Consider the following 20,137-nt stretch of genomic DNA (forward strand, 5'->3'; position numbering starts at 1 on the left):
CAGACAGACAGACAGACAGACAGAGAGGGGCCTGCGGTTCAGAGAGGCCTGTCCTGTCCATCGTTCCGCCAAGTAAAGTGACATACTCAGTGAGTCACACGGCGCAAAAGGAGCCTCAAAGAGTAAGAAAGCGAGAGAAAGAGACAAAGAGAGAGAGAAAGATGGGGGGGGGGGAGGGATAGCAGAGAAAGCGAAGGGGAAAAAAAGACAGAGAGACAGAGAGGCCCTGCGTTCTTCTTATCAGCCCTGCGTGGTAGATCAGATGTAGAGATAAGGCCTTGTAGGAGAGGAGGCGTCCATGTTTAGCCCATTTGAAGCTTCCTGTCATCATCATTAAGGCCCGTCCCTCCGGTGGCCGCAGCTGAACGCGGCAGCCGTTTAGAGAGACAACCATCAGGAGGGCCGCCATACAGTCAGTCCAAAACAAGACCGTTGCTACGAAATACTAAAAACCTCAAGTGTTGAAGCTGCGATATACCAGAAGTTTCATGTTCCCTCCTGGTATTTGAACCCTGGTGTCCTCCTGTGTGCCGAGAGAGACGACACTTCTATTACCGCTCTGACTGAAGCTGGAATCCCTGCCGTGGCCATTTACAGCAGTGGTTCTCAAACTTTTTCGTGTCAAGGACCCCCAAATTGACACTTATTAGCCCGCGGACCCCCATTTGAAAAGATATGCCAGGGACACCCATAAGAGAAGACTTTTAAGGCTCTTGCAGTGATTTTTAACCATTTTAATTTCAAGGACCCCCAGTTTGACATGCATTAGGGCTACGGACCCCCATATAATGGCATTTCTATATCTGGGACCCCAATTTATATTGTCAAATCAATGTTAATTTAGCCTCGGAAACCCATGGCTTTTTTTTTGTTGCCAAAGAAAATGTTAATTTAACTCTGAGAGTGTACAAATGGAACCAAATGGACCCGTTAGGGTCCATTTGGTTCCATTTGTACACTCTCAGAGTTACAGACCCATGAGGGTCCATTTGGTTCCTAACTATCCATCATTTAGCTGGGGACCCCCTGGAACCCCCTCAAGTACCCCTGGGGGTCCCCGGACCCCACTTTGAGAACCAACGATTTACAGTTATTGCGCTCGTGAGCTTCAGGCAGTACCACGTGTCCACCATTAGGTGTCCTACCCGACACCCGGGTTATACATTTCTCAGGGTCAGCATTCGGGAGACCAGGCTCCAACCACTGCAGATGTGCTAGTTAAATTGTAGTAACACGCTCTACAGATTGGTTAAAATAACGTTTTTATTTGTGGGTCCATACGGTTACATTTGTACACTTAACTCTTAGAGTTAAATTAACACTAAGGACTTGCCTTGTGTACGTTAGACTTAACGAGAGCAATAAGCACAAACCCGGTCGGTCCGGGCACCTATAGGCACCAATGTAGCCTGACAGCGCGTCGCGGGTTCGAGTCCCGACGATCCCGGCGGCCTTTGCTGCGTGTCACTCCCCATCTCTCTCTCTCTCCCCGTTTCCTGTCTAACTTCACTTCAATATCAATAATAAAAGGCATAAAAAGCCCATAACAAAATAAAAGAAGCACAACCCCATGCTCTCGTTAAAAAAACGAAACAAAACAATCCCTGAATCGGCAGCTAATGGGTGACCATTCTCCTGAGAGGGATTCTTTGCACTTATAGGCTGTATTTTCTACCCCGTCCGTTTTGCTTTCCCGTGCAATAATCTGAACACTTGCTTGAACGCAGAGAGGACAGTGAAAAATAGATGTATGTTTCCCCAACAGCGAGAGAAAAAAAACAAAGGAACAGCAGAAAGCGAGGCCCTAATGAGATGGTGATGTGAGTTAGTGTAGGAGGGTTGGAGGTGGTGGTAGAGGAGGAGGAGGGAGAGAGAGAGGGAGGGAGGGGATGCTGCTGACTGTAGCTGGCTGACTGGCTGACACTGAGCCACTGTGACACATTCCCTGCCCACGGGAGACCCGGGCGCTAGTGTATTGTGACAGAGTGCAAGCTTTAAAGGCCAGATACTGATGCACAACAGCTCCCCAAAAACCTATAACAACTCGGCCCCTCTCTTCTCCTCTTGTCTGTATATTATAACACACGTGAATGGCAACACACTCTCACACGCGTACACACACTCACACGCACACGCACACGCACACACACACACACACACACACACACACGCGTAAACAAACATGACTTTAGTCCTTGACTGTTTAACCAAACCCACTTACTGACTAAATACAGGAAAAATGTAATTAGAATAAGTCCCCTTTTGAATGTAGGCATTCATGAGGCAATTACGTTCTAGGTAGGACCGTTACGCAGTGTGTTCAAACACAAGACCTGTGACTCGCCATTTGATGTGGAACACAGAGCCAGTGGCAGTGACTGCTCTGGTTGGTTGATGATGATGCAGGCTACAATGGAGGTGGGAAAAATGAAGATCCTCTACTGCCACCTACTGGTCAATATGATTTATGTCATTTGCAAAGGAGGAAAACAGAGAATACTAATAGAAGCGAAAGATGTGTTTGTTTGTATGTATGTGTGACCGTGTGATTCATGTGCAAGGTTTGTGGGGTTGTGTGTCATGTGATTTGTGATGTGTGCAGTGGTGGACAGTAAGGAATTACATTTACTTGAGTACCGCACATTACTTACTTGAGTATGTTTTATTTTTGGATAGTTATGACTTTACAATGTAGGACTTTTCATTCCATATATACATGTGAGGACCAAACGTCCCCACAAGTATAGTAGAATATGAGAACAAGAGAAATTGTTATTTTATGGTTGATAAAAGATTTTTGGAGATGCGTTTACAATTAGAAAAAGATTCAGGTTGGGGTTAGGTTTAGGATGAGACCTTTAGAGGTTAGGTTTAGGGGGCTTGGGGTTAGATTTCCCCCCATTTTATATTTAGTTGTGCGGCGATGTCAAACACCGGAAAATAGCCGATCTACAAGCTCACAACGTTTCGGCTTTAGACTTGCGGTTAAAAATGCCCCAAAGAAATCATAAATCATTCATAAAATCGGCTTCCAAAAATATTGATGTCCGCACAAGTATAGTAATACAAACGTGTGTGCGTGTGCGTGTGTGTGTGTGTGTGTGTGCGTGTGCGTGTGCGTGTGTATGTGCGTGTGTGCGTGTGCGTGTGCGTGTGTGTGTGTGTGTGTGTGTGTGTGTGTGTGTGTGTGTGTGTGTGTGTGTGCGCGTGTGCATACCTCTCATAGATGGTCTTCAGTGCGACCTGGTCAGATACCCCATCAGTCTCCTCCAGGAAGAGGATGAGCCATGACGTCCTGTAGGGCCACTCCTCGGTCAGGTTGATCCATGACGCCAGGCGGTCCCAGTTAAAGATGATCTGATTGGCTCGCAGCAAACGACCTGTCCAACGAGAACACAGAGGATCAGGTGTCTGTCTACACGTTTGTTTTCAAAATCGATCACCTGCTGCACATCGAGAGAACCCCACACAGACCAGGTGAACAATACTGAAATAATGTCATTACTAAGATGTAAATTACAGTCATTGTTATCTTGATTAATGGAGTGACAACGGCAAGCTAGGTCAGGCTAGTCGCACGTAGCCTGATGATCAGAGAGGGGCGGCCATAGCTGAGTGGTTAGTGAGCCCGCCTAGGGAGCCAGAGGCCCTGGTTGCCCCAGGTTCAATTCCAGGCCAGGCCAGCATATGTGTCGATGAAATGAAATTTGTCCTTGAGCAAGACTCTTAACCCCTAATTGCTCACAGGTTCTCATTGGAAACAAGACCGCAAGGACTTTCATGAACGACCTGTTAAAAGGAATTATCCTTATCCTTATCCTATCTCCTACCACGGAAAATATTCCACGATTTTTCAAAGGTAGGTAAAAACACACTATTACTCTGGCAGTTAACGAGCTAATAATAATGCATACCAAACTGGAGGTCCTTGAAATACAAAAGTGTGAGAACCCCTGCCTTACAGTTGGTCAAATTCTTTACATGTTCAGTTAGACATAACTAAGGTAATCTTTTCCATGTATTGCATGTGAACTAACTAAGTGTAATTACAGTATAGTGTAAAAACAGCGGTGACGTTAACATGGTGAGTGGTGTCATTACCGGTGACAGAGACGATGTTGAGCAGCCTCCTCATGGTCTGGGGGCTGATGTCACTGAACCAGTCCTCAGTGACCAGCAGCTTGGTCAGGTCAAAGGACATCTGCCTGGTGATGGTCCGCTGCATCTGACGCCGGCGGTACGTGTCCTATAAAACCACAGTGCACGGATGAAGAACAAGACACTGCAAAGGAAGTTAACGTTATAAAAGTATAAAGCAATAGGTCAATGTTACTGTGCAAGTTTTGTAAAGAAAAGAAAATGTAAAAAAAATTACATTTCACAATTACACAGGCGGTGTCTGTGGCGGGAGCGCACATATGCCCATATATGGACTGGACATGCGCAATGTCAGCGCAAAATCGGCATATGATAAGATGTGAAAAAATAACTACATTTGATACAGATAAAGACTTAGTAACAGAGGTGACAAGCAGTGTTGCCAGGTCTGCTTATTATAATTTCCCCCCCAAGATTTTATTTGAAAATAGCAGATCTACAAGCTCACAACGCGTCGCATCGCGACGCGTTGTGAGCTTGTAGATCTGCTATTTTCACCTGGTCATTATGTTAGACATGTTCTGTGTTTTGATCCAATACACGCTCCTCCAGCTAGTCTGACCTCATTTACACACTCCTTGGTGACCCTGTGGCAGAGTTTGACATCATGACATCACCACCACACGTGTGTGTGCATCATGAGACAAGAGGAAAGGGTGGGGCGGGGGGATCACTATGTGATCATAGGTTCTAACGTACGTCCAGCTTTTATGCCCGGACGTACGGACTCATAACAAAGTGAACTCGCACTACAGCGTAATAGTGACGTTCACACTGTCAGTGTTTGGGAATGACAACCCTATTTACTAGGACTGCAACTATTGCATTTTTTTGGATAAATTAGATAATGTTGAAGCGTGTTTTTTCAAAACATCTTTAAGATTTTTTTTAATACATTTTTACTAAATCAATTAGTCTGATTAATCACCTAAGCCCTATTTTATACAACAATGTCATGCAAAAAAGCTTATCGACTATAGAATAGTTGGATTAAATGTTGCACCCCTAGTCTGTCTATAAATAGCGGAAACCTGCCTGTGTGTGTGTGTGTGTGTGTGTGTGTGTGTGTGTGTGTGTGTGTGTGTGTGTGTGTGTGTGTGTGTGTGTGTGTGTGTGTGTGTGTGTGTGTGTGTGTGTGTGTGTGCGCGCGCGCGCCCACACGGGCACCATCCGATCGAACGATTTCTAACTTGGTTGAGTGTGTGTGTCCCAGATGAGCCTATGATGAGCACCTATGCAACTTGCTTCGTTCCAAACTTGTGTGGTCCCTGAGTGCCCAAAGGCTACTGGTCTAGACAGTATTTATTTACCAATGACAAGGAACTCTGTATTGTACATAGTAGAGTGGAGTGAGACGCACACTGTTTGTATGTAAACAGACAATCACACTCCATCCATGAATAACACTTGTAACCATAAACGGTGAATTCAGCAGCTTTAGCATGTGTTCTTAGCTCACTTGACCGCTATAACAACCAGAGGCCTGAGTTTATCCATTAAACCGACAGCAACATCGCAATCGCATGCTGTTCCTTCTGATTAATTCATTGGTTTTAAGTTGAAGCAATTAGTGTGAAGCGCAGTCTTTGGGTCACCCCGACACCACAAAACTGGTGGGAAATGTATTTACGCTGGTGTGCTTACATGATACGTATGCTTATACATGTGCATAATAGTACATATATGCATATGCTTATGATGTTGGTGTGCAGTGCAGTTCTTGTATACTGCAGAAATCAACTCATATTCGGTCATGTCTACTAGGGCTGCTTGCACAAGCTGTCGAAGATTTTACGTCATCACAATGTCAGTGTTGATTTCGTCGACTAAAACTATGACGAGAAATGTTCGGCGACTACCTTTTTTCACAGACGAAAACTAAATAAAAACGAAATAAAAACTAAGCTACGATGACTAAAACTAAGACTAAATATATTTCGTCAACAAATAAAAACTAGACTAAAATGTTAGGGAGGGACGAGTGGAGAAGAGATCCAGTAGAACTAAAAGACAATTCATTTTATGCTTGGTTGCGCTCAGGTGTTGCGCTCTGATAATAGCAGATCTACAAGCTCACAACGCGTCGTGAGCTTGTAGATCAGCTATTTTCAGCATGCAACCAAGTGATAAATCAGCCATTACGACGCCATCAAGGCCATACATATACATACGGACGTACATTTTAGTCGACTAAATCAACTGTACATTTAGTCAACTAAATCAACTGTACATTTAGTCAACTAAAATCTTATATTTAGTCGACTAAAACTAGACAAAAACAAAAATAATTTCAAATGGCTAAAATATGACTAAATGGACTTTTATTCGAAAGACTATGACTACTAAGTATATCAAAATTTGCTGTCAAAATCAACACTGCACAATAACAACATGCGCAATATACATATCGCAAAAGACTGCTTGAACTGCAATAAATGGTATATCGTATTTATGTGCTAATGTATTCACACTCTTCATATCAATACATTTGGCCAATCGCTCAGAGCCCTGCAAACTATTTAAGTTGTTTTCAGTTTTTTTTAATTCATTTTAACAATTCAGGTATAAAGTATGTTTTTGCTTAGATTGGTAGAACATGTTTTAAGGGGAGCGGTGAGAAACTGTATTGTTAAGCTGGTGGTATATATTCATTGTCAATAGGCAATGTTTTCAGTAAAACTATATTGTTAGAATGGAAATATACAGTAATCATCCATTTATTTTTTCTTCTTCTTCTTTTTCCAGTTTGTCCATTCAGTAGGCTTTTCATTGCCTGGGTTTTATGTTAGCAGCAAACCGAAACAGAAAGACTGTAACTGTACACATACAGTACTTCAATACTTGTTTTTCAATTATCGCATATTGCATGTTTTCCTAATATTGCGCGGCCCAAATACTACTCTAAAACTCCAGGTAGTCACTTTGGTTGAAGAAAGACGTTGTGTCACTCTTTCAAAGCCAACCTGTGTGTGTCAGCAGGATTCAGCAACCCTGTATTTAACTGCAATGTCATACAACATACAGTAGACTATATTTTTCTGTAGCCTATAGTTTTCTCTTCCACAAGTACAGTCTATTCCATGCCGTTTGTATATGTGTACAGTAGATAATCCATGTGCAGGCAGCATGTAAAGCCTGGTGAGGTATGGGTCTGAGAAAAATCACAAAGTGTCCTACAACCCAGTGGTGTAAAGTAACTAAGTACAGTACTCAAGTACTGTACTTAAGTACAATTTTGAGGTATTTTGACTTTACTTGAGCATTTCTAATTGTCTCTACTTTTACTTTTACTCCACTACATCTCAGAGGCAAATATTGTACTTTTACGCCACTACAATCATTTGAAAACTTTAGTTACTAGTTACTTTGTAGATATAAATCATTACATTGTAAAACATACATTAACCACTTTAGCGCTATTTTACACCGAGGCTATTTGAAAATAGCCGATCTACAAGCTCACAAGCTGCTATTTTCAAACATTTTTGTACTTTTACTTTTGGTACTTTAAGTACATTTTGATACCAATACTCAAGTACATTTTTAATTCCAGACTTGTACTTGTGACAGAGTACTTCTACATTGCAGTATTGATACTTTTACTTAAGTAAAGAACTTGAGTACTTTTTCTACCACTGAACCCCATCATGTCAAACTGAGCAAAACATAAGGGGACCCTATCTTCCTAACAGCTCATGTCCTGTAGGACTAATGACACACAGGCTAGCTATTGACACAGATCCATCCACACAGAACACATCTGGGACAGAATCCCAGAGATCCCACTGTCACGAGCCACAGCCAGGCTTTAGGTTGGCTTTGAACTTTTTAATGACTGTCTTGTGACCTCCCTCTGTATACATGTGAAACATATGGTGACCATTCAAGGTTCACCAGAGACACACAGTGAGTGGCTTACAGTTGTTTATAACAGTGGTGTAAAGTAACGAAGTACATTTACTCAAGTACTGTACTTAAGTACAATTTTGAAGTATTTTCACTTTACTGAAGTATTTCCAATTATCAGCACTTTTACTCCTACTCCACTATGTCTCAGAGGCAAATATTATACTTTTACTCCACTACAATTATTTGAAAACTTTAGTTACTAGTTACTTTGTAGATTTTGATTATTATTACAAAACATACATTAAATACTTCAGCCCTATATATATATTTTGGCCATTTGAAAATAGCCGATCTACAAGCTCACAATGTGTCGTGATGCGACGCACTGTGAGCTTGTAGATCTGCTATTTTCATTTTTTACGAATATACTGTATATGCAGTACATATACGGTATACTCTTTTCTTTCTTTCTTTTTAAATTCAGTTTTTTGAAAAACTAGAAAATATGACTTTTAAGAAGGTGGGGTATTATATATAAATGTGTTGGCCAAAAATAACCCTATTAATGTACATACTTGAAACTCTGTTTAGACATATCAAAATGAATGAACATTAAGGTGATACGTTCCTAAAATGGATAACAGCTTACATTTTGTTCTGTAATTATAAAAAGGTAAGGATAGGTTAAATTATCCTCCCAAAGAAGTCTAGCAATTCTCTTGTGCAACACCTTATAAGGGGTGTTCAACTCTGCCATATGCTGGGTGCTAGAGAGGAATGGAAGCTAGTAAACATACTGCTGAATAACGTGGAATGTAATCCACAACTCAAGAAGCCACCAGCAAAAAAAAAACGCCAAACAGGCGCTTCACTCTCTCCTCCGGCTTTAATTTTAACCCATTAAGAACGGGAAGGGAAACGCATCTGTGTAATTTTAAGATGTCTTTGGCTATTAAAAAATAGCAGATATACAAGCTCATAGCTTGTAGATCTGCTATTATTATTTTTTAAATCGTGAAAATTAGTGCAAATCTTTGAATATATATATTTTTGAACTCAAATCTTTGCTTCTGATTTGAGTTACAAATCGTTTTTACAAATGTTTAAAAAAATATATATATTCAAAGATTTGTACACATTTTCACGATTTTTCTAAAATAGCAGATGCCGCGCTACGAGCTTGTAGATCTGCTATTTTTGAATAGCCCAAAGAAATCCCAAAAAATGACACACAGATGCGTTCCCGGTCTTAATGGGTTAATCTCCACTTGTAAAACGAGGGCCTCCCGCTGTAACATCAACAGCCAAGGAGCTAGAGAGGAGCGGAGGGGTAAACACTAAAAGAGCACGTTGTTCTGTGATAATAAACGAGCCCAAGACAATAAAAAAGGAGGGCACCCGATAAATCAGGAGTTCAAATAAACAACAAACAAACAAGAGGGGAGGGAGCGAGGGAGGGTGAGAGAGGGAAAGGGGGGGCGGAAAGGCCGGAGGGTTGGAGGGGGCCTTGCGGCAGGCGGGCGGGCGAGGGGGTGGGGGTGGGGTAGGGGGACAGCAGCGATGGCAGTGGAGTCACTTAGCCTCCTGCCAGCAGAGCTGGTGCCAGTGTTTTGTCATTGGGACCCACTGCTGTTATACCCTGTCATTAGGCTGTGGATGCGCAGCAGGAAGGATAAACAGCCATTACATCAATTACACCAGGGCTCCTTGGCCCCCACACTGACTCTCTCTCTCTCTCTCTCATCATCTTTCTGTGTCCCTCTCCCTCTCTCTCTGTGTCTGTCTTCGCAGTGTCAAGCCGGGTTCACACATAGTTGCGCGCCAGTGTCACCCACCGAAGACGCTATGTTCGGTGCCACGCAAAAACAAAGTATCACATCAAACTCTTCCCTGAGGACCACTGCGTGCATGGGACATGAGGGGGGGAATCGCTGACAGTTCTCAGGCGCCGGCCGTCTCTGCGTCTATGCAAACTATGTTGCAGAACCTCAGCGGGTTCCTTCACACACGATGGGAAAACGAACTGCACTTTAATTTAGTTTGATTCACACGAGACGTCAAACACAGCTTTTACAAATCCCAAGATAACTCTCTCGGGTGGGGTGGGAACAGCGAGCGAATATGTTCGGCATAACCTCGATGACAACAAAAACATTCATTATGACTGTATTATGGCACCGAAAGAAAAACAAAACAAAATAGCGGCTCTGGAGTTTGTCATTAATGTTGTTGTTTCATTGTTAATTGTTGTGAGGGCGGGGCGGGTGTGAAGGACGTCTAATTAGGGTGACAAGCGAAATGAGTGTTTTACCCTGCGGTTGAGAGCGTTCTTGCTGCCCAGCTTGGTCTGATCTCCCAGGCTGTTCTTCCTGTCTCTCCCCGTGTCCTCATGCCACCCTATGAGGACACGAGAGCATCATCAGAATTATGTCATTTAAACAAAGCATGCATAAATATGAAAATCTATGAATTCATTAATACATTTTTATATATGGCTTAATCATTTTTTTATTCTTTTTCCGTGGTGAAAGTCTGTAGCAAACTCTAGATTTAACCACATGAACCGCGGGGGGGGAACATCAGATCTACAACTGTGATTTCACCCCCGCAACGTTAGAATGCTTAATTTGTGCTCCGTCGTATTTGACGAAAATAGAAAATACAAGCTCACCGCGCGTCACTTACGCGCCGCATGAGCTTGTAGATCGGCTATTTCTGGCACACAACACAGTCGTATGATGAGGTGTGAATCAGGCTTAAAACGGTAGCGTCTTGTTGCAAATCTTTCTTCTGATCTAGGCTTCAGGTGAATGAATCAATGGATTGATTGCTCATTAAAATAAACATGCTCTGAAAATGCACGTTACCCTCGGCTGGTACGAGGTCTCCGTTGACGGGGGTCGCCATGCAGAGCTTCTTGGCCGTGCTGAGGCCACGGCTGTTGAGGAACACGGGCAGGTGGACGATGTTCCTCATGTAGTCGTGGCCGTTGATGTTGGAGTCCCGCAGCACGCTGTTGAGGTTCTGGTTGATGGCCTTGATGATGATGTGGGGGTCGCTGGCGAACACGGAGATGAAGGGGCCTTTGGAGAACAAAACCCTCACCTGTCGTGAGGAGGAATTGGGGGATAGCTGGTCAGTCAGATGTAGAGTTGGGATCTGGAACCCGGAGGAACCGGATCCAACATTGAGGAACCGTGCCATCACATTTGGAACCGTTTCCGGAACCGGTTTATCACACTGTCAGAGCTGGCATGTGGACTTCACGTCTTCTATAGAATTACAATACTGGTGGTTCTCAAACTGTTACATTTCAAGGACCACCATAACTCTCAGAGTTACAGACCTATAAAGGAGCCATTCCTGAGCCAATAATTTGATGACCGGGTCAGCGTTCAATAGGAGACTCAGTGGAGACTTTCAGAGTCTCCGCCGGTAATCAAATTATTAGCTTAGGAATGTGACAAAAACAAAATAATCTCCATTAATTCAAGGCTTCATGTGGTGTGTAATTGATAGAAAATAAGTAATTTTTGGGGGGTGAACTACTCCTTTAAGATAATTTTAATTTAGGATACAGGAATCGTTAAAGTAAACCGTAAGGAACCGTAATCGTTAAAATCCTGAAGGATCTCAACCTTAGTCCGATGAGGAGTCTTTCACCGTCAATTTTCATGCCCAGCAGAGAAGGTATACCATAATCACCAGCGTCTGTTTATCCCTCTGTCACAGTGACGACTTGGACTGCTTTTTAACCACTTAGGCCCTTATATACTTTGAAAAATCAAATAGTGGAAATAGCCAAAGTTAAAGCTCATAACGTTGTGAGCTTGTAGATCTGCTATTTAAACTACTTTTTTTTATGTTCTACCCATGCCCAAAATAGGTTGAAAGTGGTTAATGCGATTTTGATTAAACTTGGCATATGAGTTGGGGGTAGGTCAAATCGGTCATGCACCAACACGTGTGGCATCGGTGCAATTAAAGGGATAGTTCACCCCCAAAATAACTTTTTTTCTTACGATTAGTCACCCCATGGAGACTTGAATTCATCGATATTTTTTTGTTTTTGTCACAGCGGTTCTAGTAGGTCTCCTACCGGAACCGCTGCCTACCGGTCAGCAGGTCATCAAATTATTGGCTTAGGAATGTGACAAAAACAAAAAAATATCCATGCATTCAAGTCTCCATGGGGTGACTAATTGATAGAAAAAAAGTATTTTTTTGGGCTGAACTATCCCTTTAAAGCCTCTAGCCTTAGAGATCGTTTAAGTCACAAGAAGCAATTCTTCCGAAAATAACGACGTCGACGTGCTCTTGCTGAGTTTCAGGACCAAACAGCTCCTTCCTAAAACAAGCTCACGTTGTCCTTTAAAAGGAAAATCACAGTCACGCACTTCTGAGGTTTAAGCTTGTTTTAGCTAATAGCTAGCGAGGAGTGCTTTGGGGCCAACCTTGCCCTCTAATGCATCAAATTGAAATAAATCATATTTAACGAACGCACATCAAAATGAAAAGATGCCAAATTAACGACGAGCCTGAGTGACATCCGAAACTAATGGCTTGGAACGCTGCGACTCCAACCCGCTAGTTTAGCTTTAATGACCGTTTCAAAAGCTGATTGTCAGCAAACAGCACATGACGGAGGGGGGTTTCCCACTCCTCTAACTAAGGGATAGTGTCCAAGTGTCACAAGACACTGATTTGTGCTAACATACATTTTGTGATTTGTCAGACCCCATGCCAGCGCTCTCGGGAGAGGCACCCAGGCCCAGCTATCCCACCCTTCTTTTCTGCAACCTCCCAATGCACAGCTGAGTCACCATCTTAGGAATAGCAACTGTGAAGATCATATCATACAACATTATAACCACATTAGCCAGTAGGAAAAATATTTTTAACAAAATAAACAAACTAGAAAAAAATAAAGGGCGTGGATTTAACCACTAACTCCCCCTATACTTAGTAAACAAATACTTAGTTGACGGTTGTGTACAGGGGTTGCCAGATCTGCATATTATAATTTCCCCGCAAGATTTTATGTGAAAATAGCATATCTACAAGCTCACAACGCATCGCATCACGACGCGTTGTGAGCTTGTAGATCTGCTATTTTCAAATAGCTGATGTATATGTTAAAGTGCGACTATGTGGCCCATAGTCGCTTCTTTTGGGCTGGCTTTCCTAAACCTGGTTGCTTGTTTCTCGCACAGAATCTGGCAACACTGGTTGTGTACTTGATCCGCTTCCCCCTTCTACACCAAATCTGTTCTCTGAAAATAGACAATCTACAAGCTCGCAACGGGACGCGTTGCGAGCTTGCGGATCTGCTATTTTCCGTGAATGTTCCCCCCCACATAATAGGGATGCTATAGGATTCAAGTGGTTCAAAGTGTCATGGTTGAGAGTCTTCAGTTCCAACAGAAGATGCTTTGACGGGACGGGGAGGCGCTCTCAGAGACAGAAGATTACATTAGGACACAGGAGAGACTGCCATCCTTTGGGTGGATTACTCCACCAAATAACAACATTTGGCTGAAAGGAAATTCTATTACGCCAGCTGGGATGAGGAGGAATATGAACTTGGAGGCGATCTGGGACAGCTGTGAAGACAGGGGTGGCTACTGAGCTGTGGAGCTCTCTCTCTGTGTGTGTGTGTGTGTGTGTGTGTGTGTGTGTGTGTGTGTGTGTGTGTGTGTGTGTGTGTGTGTGTGTGTGTGTGTGTGTGTGTGAGAGAGAGCATGTGCATGTGTGAGCGTGTGCGCGCAGGTGAAAGAGCCACTGAGAGGTAAAGTCCACATGACGGCTTCTCTACAAAAGCTCCTCTCACAGTTGGAGTTACATAATGGATATGGATATTTAATTATGAAGTTCTTTTGAATTATCCTGTTGGGGGGAGCTGTACCCCCCCCCACCACACATGTTCACACACACACACACACACACACACACACACCGTGTCCAGCATCTGTAGCACTCGGTCCTGTTCACAGGCATCCAGGCCGTCGATGATGACCGCCATGCGCGTCTGGTTCTGGGTGAAGCCATCGATGGTCTTGGCCATCTTGGACATCAGCTCCACCTCGTGCTTCAGCACCTGATGTGGAATGGATGGGGGAAAAGACAAGAAAAGCACTCAACCATCAAGAGGGGCGATGCGGTGCAAAGAAGCGTCCGTGGCTAACATGATGCAAAATGATTCGGTTATAAATATATTTCTACCTAGTGTGTGAAACCGTATACGATTAAAAAAAAGAAAACAGCGTGGCTCTCAATGTGGATCTCAGACTTCATGTGCCACTGGCCTCCCTGCAATGTCAGTCATTTATGACATCTGTCTATAAACTATAATTCACGGAATCTGTGTGTGTGTGTCTGTCACTCTGTCCCAGGCGTAACTCGGAAACGTCCGACCGCTCGGTCTCAACTTTGAGTGTCGAATTCCGGTTTCTGGGAACCGAAAAAAAAACACAGAAATATCTGTATCTATCAGCCCGCAGGTCTGAGAAAGACGCAGAAATTCGAGAGATTGTAAGCAACCCAACCCGTCGGCTTCACGGATTGGCGCCACGTCACGTTTGTGCCGCTAAGACAGTATAAATCCCTGATTGGCTAACCCGACCCATCGGCTTAACTGATTGGCCAAGTTGCGCATAGCGTTTGTGCTGCAAAGCCAATATAAATGGAATGACTTGCATCGTTCCCGACATGCATGGCCCCAAGCAGGCCGCCGCCCATCATACATAATAGATAGGTATGACTCCAAATGTGGGCAAGGTTTCAGCCTGATCCGAGCCCCATTGACTTCCATTATCAAATTAAAGTTGAATATTTCAGTATAAAGTATAACACATATTGAAAAACAATTAGTGGAGGTACTAAGTTAACCTACTGGCAGTGTGCACAACAAACTTGGTGCTGATCGGTCGAGTGGTTTGCGAGATTAGCTCCGGATAAACAGACACACACACACACACACACACACACACACACACACACACACACAGATCCTCATACACAGCTAACCTCCTGCAGAGCCATTCATGTGATAAGAGTCATCAGATTTGAATTTATAAAACTGATAGGGTTGGGTTGTCCGTGTTAGCTGTGATACCATGATGTCCCGAGACAACAGAGACAGGATTAAGACTCACAGAGGCCCCTGGGCCAAATATCTTTTAGGGGCCCCCGACCCAAACCCATGCTATACCCAGAACAGTCAGACGGGTGGACAGGCAAACACACTACTTGAACTGTAAGGCATGTGTGGGTAAAGAAATCACCTGTAGACATTTCAACATACAGGTTTTACAGTCTATAACCTACAGTATTTATTTGCATGTAAAAAATGTATTACAAACACTTCAGCTTTGTTAGTCAGCTATATAGAAGGACATACTGTAGGCTGAGGGACCCACATATTTGAGTGTTAATATAAACATATACTGTATGGGCCGCTGGGCACTGGCCCGGTCCACAATCCGTCCATGCGAGGTACTTGTCTTGGGGAGCATTCAAAGTGCATTGAACGTACCTTCATGAATCCTTCACTCTTGAGTTTGGTCAGGTTGTTGGCAGCGCTGTGCAGACGCTTCCTCTGGGAGTTGAGGACTGAGTCGGCTACCTGCCACCAGGTCCTGCAGTTGAGCAGCAGAGCCAGGCCCACCACACTGGCCATGCCTATTAGCACTGCATTCACAGTCAGGTTCTCCGGGTCCACCTGGGGCAGCAAATCATTCCAATGTCAAAAACTCAAGTGAACATGAACAAGAGAAAAAAGAGCTAAAAACACTACTAAAGCAACAGCAGCTGGTATAGAGTAGAGCAAAACCATCTGACAAAACCTGAGACTCTCCAGAGGTGTACAAATGGTTCCATTTGTACACCTTCAAGGTTAAATTAACAGCAAGGATTTTACTATATTGGGGTCAGAGAGATGCAAAGTAAACTAGGGGTCCTTGAAATTAAAATGAGTTGAGAATCACTGGTGTAGAGGTTATACTGTATTTTTATTTAAAATAAAGTACATATTAAAGATAATATAATGACACACCAAACACCAAATTACTAAAATACAAATCTCAACTCTCACCTTGAAAATGGCCAGCAGAGCCATTCCAGTGATGAGGCAGCCCAGGGTCACTGCAAACAGCACAAAGGATGGAACGCAGCAGGTCTTCTTCCATTTCTTACCTGGACAGTGAGGAATGGATGGATGGAGGGGAATTGGGAGGGGGGGGGGGGGAAGAGAGAGAGAGAGAGAGAGAGAGAGAGAGAGAGAGAGAGAGAGAGAGAGAGAGAGAGAGAGAGAGAGAGAGAGAGAGAGAGAGAGAGAGCGAAAGAGAGAGAGAGGGGAGAGAAGAAGTGAGGAGGAGAGGTTAAAGAGAGACATAATTTGGTGAACAGACATTAGTACTGTGAAAACAGACTGAATGGGGTGTCCAGGTGAAAACCTTTACCACTTGTGTTGATATATTAAATCAACTTCTATCATGAGCGGGTCGGAGAAATAGAAGAATAAGAGTGTTTTAATTTAAAGCTGCAATCTGGAACTTTTGTATGGAATAAAACGTTATTCCTGAAGTTGCCTGAAGCTCAGAGGGTAGTATCTCATCTGCCCAAGCGGGCGTTCTGTCTTAGCCCAGCAGTATAACACATTTACAGACTTGTGAGGGAGACCTGGGTTTGAATCCCAACATAAATCTTACAGACTGCAGCTTTAACTCTGAGAGTGTGCAAATGTTATGTTACATTTGTACACTCTCAAGAGTTACAAATGGAGAAATGAACATGAAGGATTTTACTGTGTGGGGGTAGTGCTGATTTTGACAGTTTTAGTCATAGTCTTTTGAATCAAATTCCATTTAGTTTTTGTCTTATTTTAGTCATCTTAAATGTCTTACTGTAAGTCTAGTTTTAGTTGACTAAATCTACATTTGATTTAGTCGACTAAAATGTGTTTTGGCGAGCCAACACGTCGCAGCGCGACACGTTGTAAGCTTGTAGATCTGCTATTTTCAGAGCTCAACACCTGAGCATTACCAAGAATAAAATGACTTGTCTTTTAGTTCTACTGGATCTCTTCTCCACTAGTCCCTCCCTAACATTTTAGTCTAGTTTTTATTTGTTGACGAAATTGTCAATATATTTAGTCATCATAGCTTAGTTTTTATTTAGTTTTCGACAGTAAAAAAGGGTAGTCTTTTTTCGTCATAGTTTATTAGTCGACAAAATCAACACTGGTGGGGAGGCTCTCTGTATTAAGGAGGCTCTCGGTATTAGGACACTACTCGTGCTGTTCACACACCTTGGATCTCGTCGTTCTTGAAAACCCTGAAGAGCCTGGTGGCCATGAAGCCGAACTCCCTCTCGCAGGCATCTGAGAGGGTGGCAATCATTTCTGCCATGGAGGTCTCCCCTCCCACGCTGGACAAGCGGTTGTAGTCTGTGAACAGGAACCTGGGGGAGGACACAGTCCATGGACACGGCAGCTCAGACAGAGACGGCTTCATCCATGTGCCAGAGCAGAATAGAAGCAACTACCGCTCTAAAATAACCATTAACAAACCCGATACGGCCATACATAGTAAGCGTAGCGGCCAGAACCTCTAGTATTCTTAAAAGAGCCTTTAAGAAACTGATATGCACAAAAGTCCATTATAGTCTGTGTATAGCTGCTTGTTGCAATCCTGTGTGTTTATTCTGCATGCATTTGTTGCATTTCTGTGTATTTTGTATGTGTGTTGTGTTTGCCAATAAAATGGTAAATGGTGCATTTATGTATTTAGGGCCTTTATCCAAAGCATAACCACCGATGGCAGCAGTTAGGGAGTCAGTGTCTTGCTCAAGGACACTTTGGCACTAGCCCACGGGGGGCCGGGGATCAAACCGGGAACCTTCTGATTCCCAAGTGGGCGCTCTACCTCCTGAGCCAGTGCTGCCCCAACATACTGTGTACGTGTGTACTGTATGTCTGTGTGTGCGCACGCACACGTGTGTGTGTGTAAGATGACTGCCAACCACATTGATGCTGCTAGTTCTTCATCTAAACATGAATGTTGTAGCTGCCAGCATTAGCAATGCTTAGAGAACTGCTGTTTCTCTGTGTGTGTGTGTGTGTGTGTGTGTGTGTGTGTGTGTGTGTGTGTGTGTGTGTGTGTGTGTGTGTGTGTGTGTGTGTGTGTGTGTGCGTGCACGTGTGCGTATGTGTGCATGTGTGCGGCTGTCACCTGACAGGCAGGGCGCGGGTGGTCTGCTCTGGCAGCTCAGGGGGGTTGACAAACATGAGTTTGAGCAGCAGTTCCAGGTATCCCACCTGGCGGGCCAGACGGGTGCTGATGACCCAGGCCCAGTTCCAGCTCTCCCCCTCACGACGGCCTCCGAAGTACACCAGCACTGGAGACACCCAGGGAACACAACACCATGTTCTTACTGATAGCACCATCTATTACAAAACTACTGGACACTTCACTATCTTCATGTTGGTTTTCTATAGTTTAAAAAACAAAGCCCCACCACTTTGGAACAGTGAACAAACAGTAGTGTAGTGAGAGTGGCTTTGATATTATTGCCTGTATAACAGCACCCTCTAGTGATCAAACTGCATTGCAATCTAAAAAGGTGACAGCAACTAAATTACAACCATCCATGCAGGAAAAGTCCCCTTCAAGTGAAAAATGTACAATGTACAAAAAGCTACATTTACTTTTCAAAACAGTTACCAGGGTCCCCACACATTTTTAGCAATGAATTTCCAAAACTTTTCCATAATATTTAGCCCAATTTCCAGGCCTATATAACAATCATTCGGCGCAATAATGTGTCTCTTACTCCTATGTAGAATGCCCAAAGATAGGCAGTGTAGCAAAAATAAAGTTTGAGACATACATTAGGCTGCCGTCACACAGCCCGTTCGGAGAAAAACTACTTCTGTTACATATTTCGTGTAATATTATTCATGTTTATGAAAATGTTTTGTTTTAACAAAATCAATAGCCAAAAACAATGCATAGCCAAATATTTTTCCAGGACCCTTGATAAATTCCAGGACCTTTGATGATGTTTGATCAATTTCAAACCTTTTCCAGTACTGGATTTTTTTATTTTTTATTTCAAAATATTTCCAGGAATTTCATGACCGTGGGGACCCTGAGTTACATAGTGCATTACAGTTAAAATGACAGACAAAATATTATTTTGAGAAGTGATTTAAAAGATGAAAAACTGTGCTTTAGTTTTGTGTGTTGATTTGTTCATGAAAAATTCGTACATTTTAACTCATTGAGTGCCAGAATTGCCAGAATTATTTCAGAATGATGTTGTCCAAGTGCCAGCGTTTTTTTCACAGAAAACAAAAAGTGCTTAGGAAGCGAGATACAGCATTTTTCAGTTCTAAGTTAAACAAGGAGTGGATGGAGCTGCAAATCTTCAGATGATGATATCTTGGGTTCTGAACATGTTTTTCAAAAAAAAAAAAAAAAACTTTTTTCCCCCCTTTTTTTTCTTCTATTTTTTCAAAAACACGTCAAACACGTCATTGGCACGTTGAGCCAAAGCGGTAAAAACACGTGAAACACGTTAATGGCACTCAATGAGTTAAGTGAAAAAGATGAAAAAGTGTGTGTGCGTGTGCGCGCGTGCACGTGTCCCCTCTCACCAAAGAAGATGTAGAGCAGTGCCAGGAGGCTGAGTGAGACGGCGATGGCCAGCCGGGGGTCCACGGTGTAGCCCAGCACCAGCGCCACGCCGCCACACAGCAGCATCGTGAGGAACACCACCAGCCAGGAGAACTGGAACAAGGGCTCGATCTGCTGGCCCGCAAACGTCTTCATCTCATCTGAACACCAGGAAGAGGAGGAAGAAGAGAGAGAGAGTTTTGATTGATTGGATACTTTATTAACGACTGAAACCCTTTAGACCAGTGGTTCTCAACCAGTGGTCCGGGGACCACCAGTGGTCCTTGGAGGGGTTCCAGGGGGTCCCCAGCAAAATGTGTTAATATAGCATCACAATAACCACTTTAACTTTTTATACTTTGGGCTATTCAAAAATAGCAGATCTACAAGCTCATAGCGCGGCACCGAGTGCCGCGCTATGAGCTTGTAGATCTGCTATTTTTGAAAAATCGTGA

The 20,137-nt window shown here is 43.3% G+C and overlaps 1 protein-coding gene across 4 annotated transcripts in view; it reads right to left on the reverse strand.

The window, feature by feature from the left end:
• kidins220a (kinase D-interacting substrate 220a) overlaps nucleotides 1-20,137 on the reverse strand; it is an 80,008-nt gene that overhangs the window by 37,148 nt on the left and 22,723 nt on the right. For all 4 annotated transcript variants that reach the window (XM_084045347.1, XM_084045348.1, XM_084045346.1 and 1 more), the window contains 10 exons: nucleotides 19,664-19,843; nucleotides 18,237-18,402; nucleotides 17,315-17,466; nucleotides 16,100-16,200; nucleotides 15,542-15,727; nucleotides 13,964-14,104; nucleotides 10,875-11,112; nucleotides 10,319-10,404; nucleotides 4,102-4,246; nucleotides 3,218-3,380 (listed from right to left, as the gene is read on the reverse strand). In XM_084045347.1, the coding sequence (XP_083901473.1) occupies nucleotides 3,218-3,380; nucleotides 4,102-4,246; nucleotides 10,319-10,404; nucleotides 10,875-11,112; nucleotides 13,964-14,104; nucleotides 15,542-15,727; nucleotides 16,100-16,200; nucleotides 17,315-17,466; nucleotides 18,237-18,402; nucleotides 19,664-19,843 (1,558 nt within the window). The remainder of the gene's footprint in view (nucleotides 1-3,217; nucleotides 3,381-4,101; nucleotides 4,247-10,318; nucleotides 10,405-10,874; nucleotides 11,113-13,963; nucleotides 14,105-15,541; nucleotides 15,728-16,099; nucleotides 16,201-17,314; nucleotides 17,467-18,236; nucleotides 18,403-19,663; nucleotides 19,844-20,137) is intronic.

This window comes from Gymnoscopelus microlampas (genome assembly GCF_963454915.1).
Source record: "Gymnoscopelus microlampas genome assembly, chromosome: 20".
Taxonomy (NCBI): domain Eukaryota; kingdom Metazoa; phylum Chordata; class Actinopteri; order Myctophiformes; family Myctophidae; genus Gymnoscopelus; species Gymnoscopelus microlampas.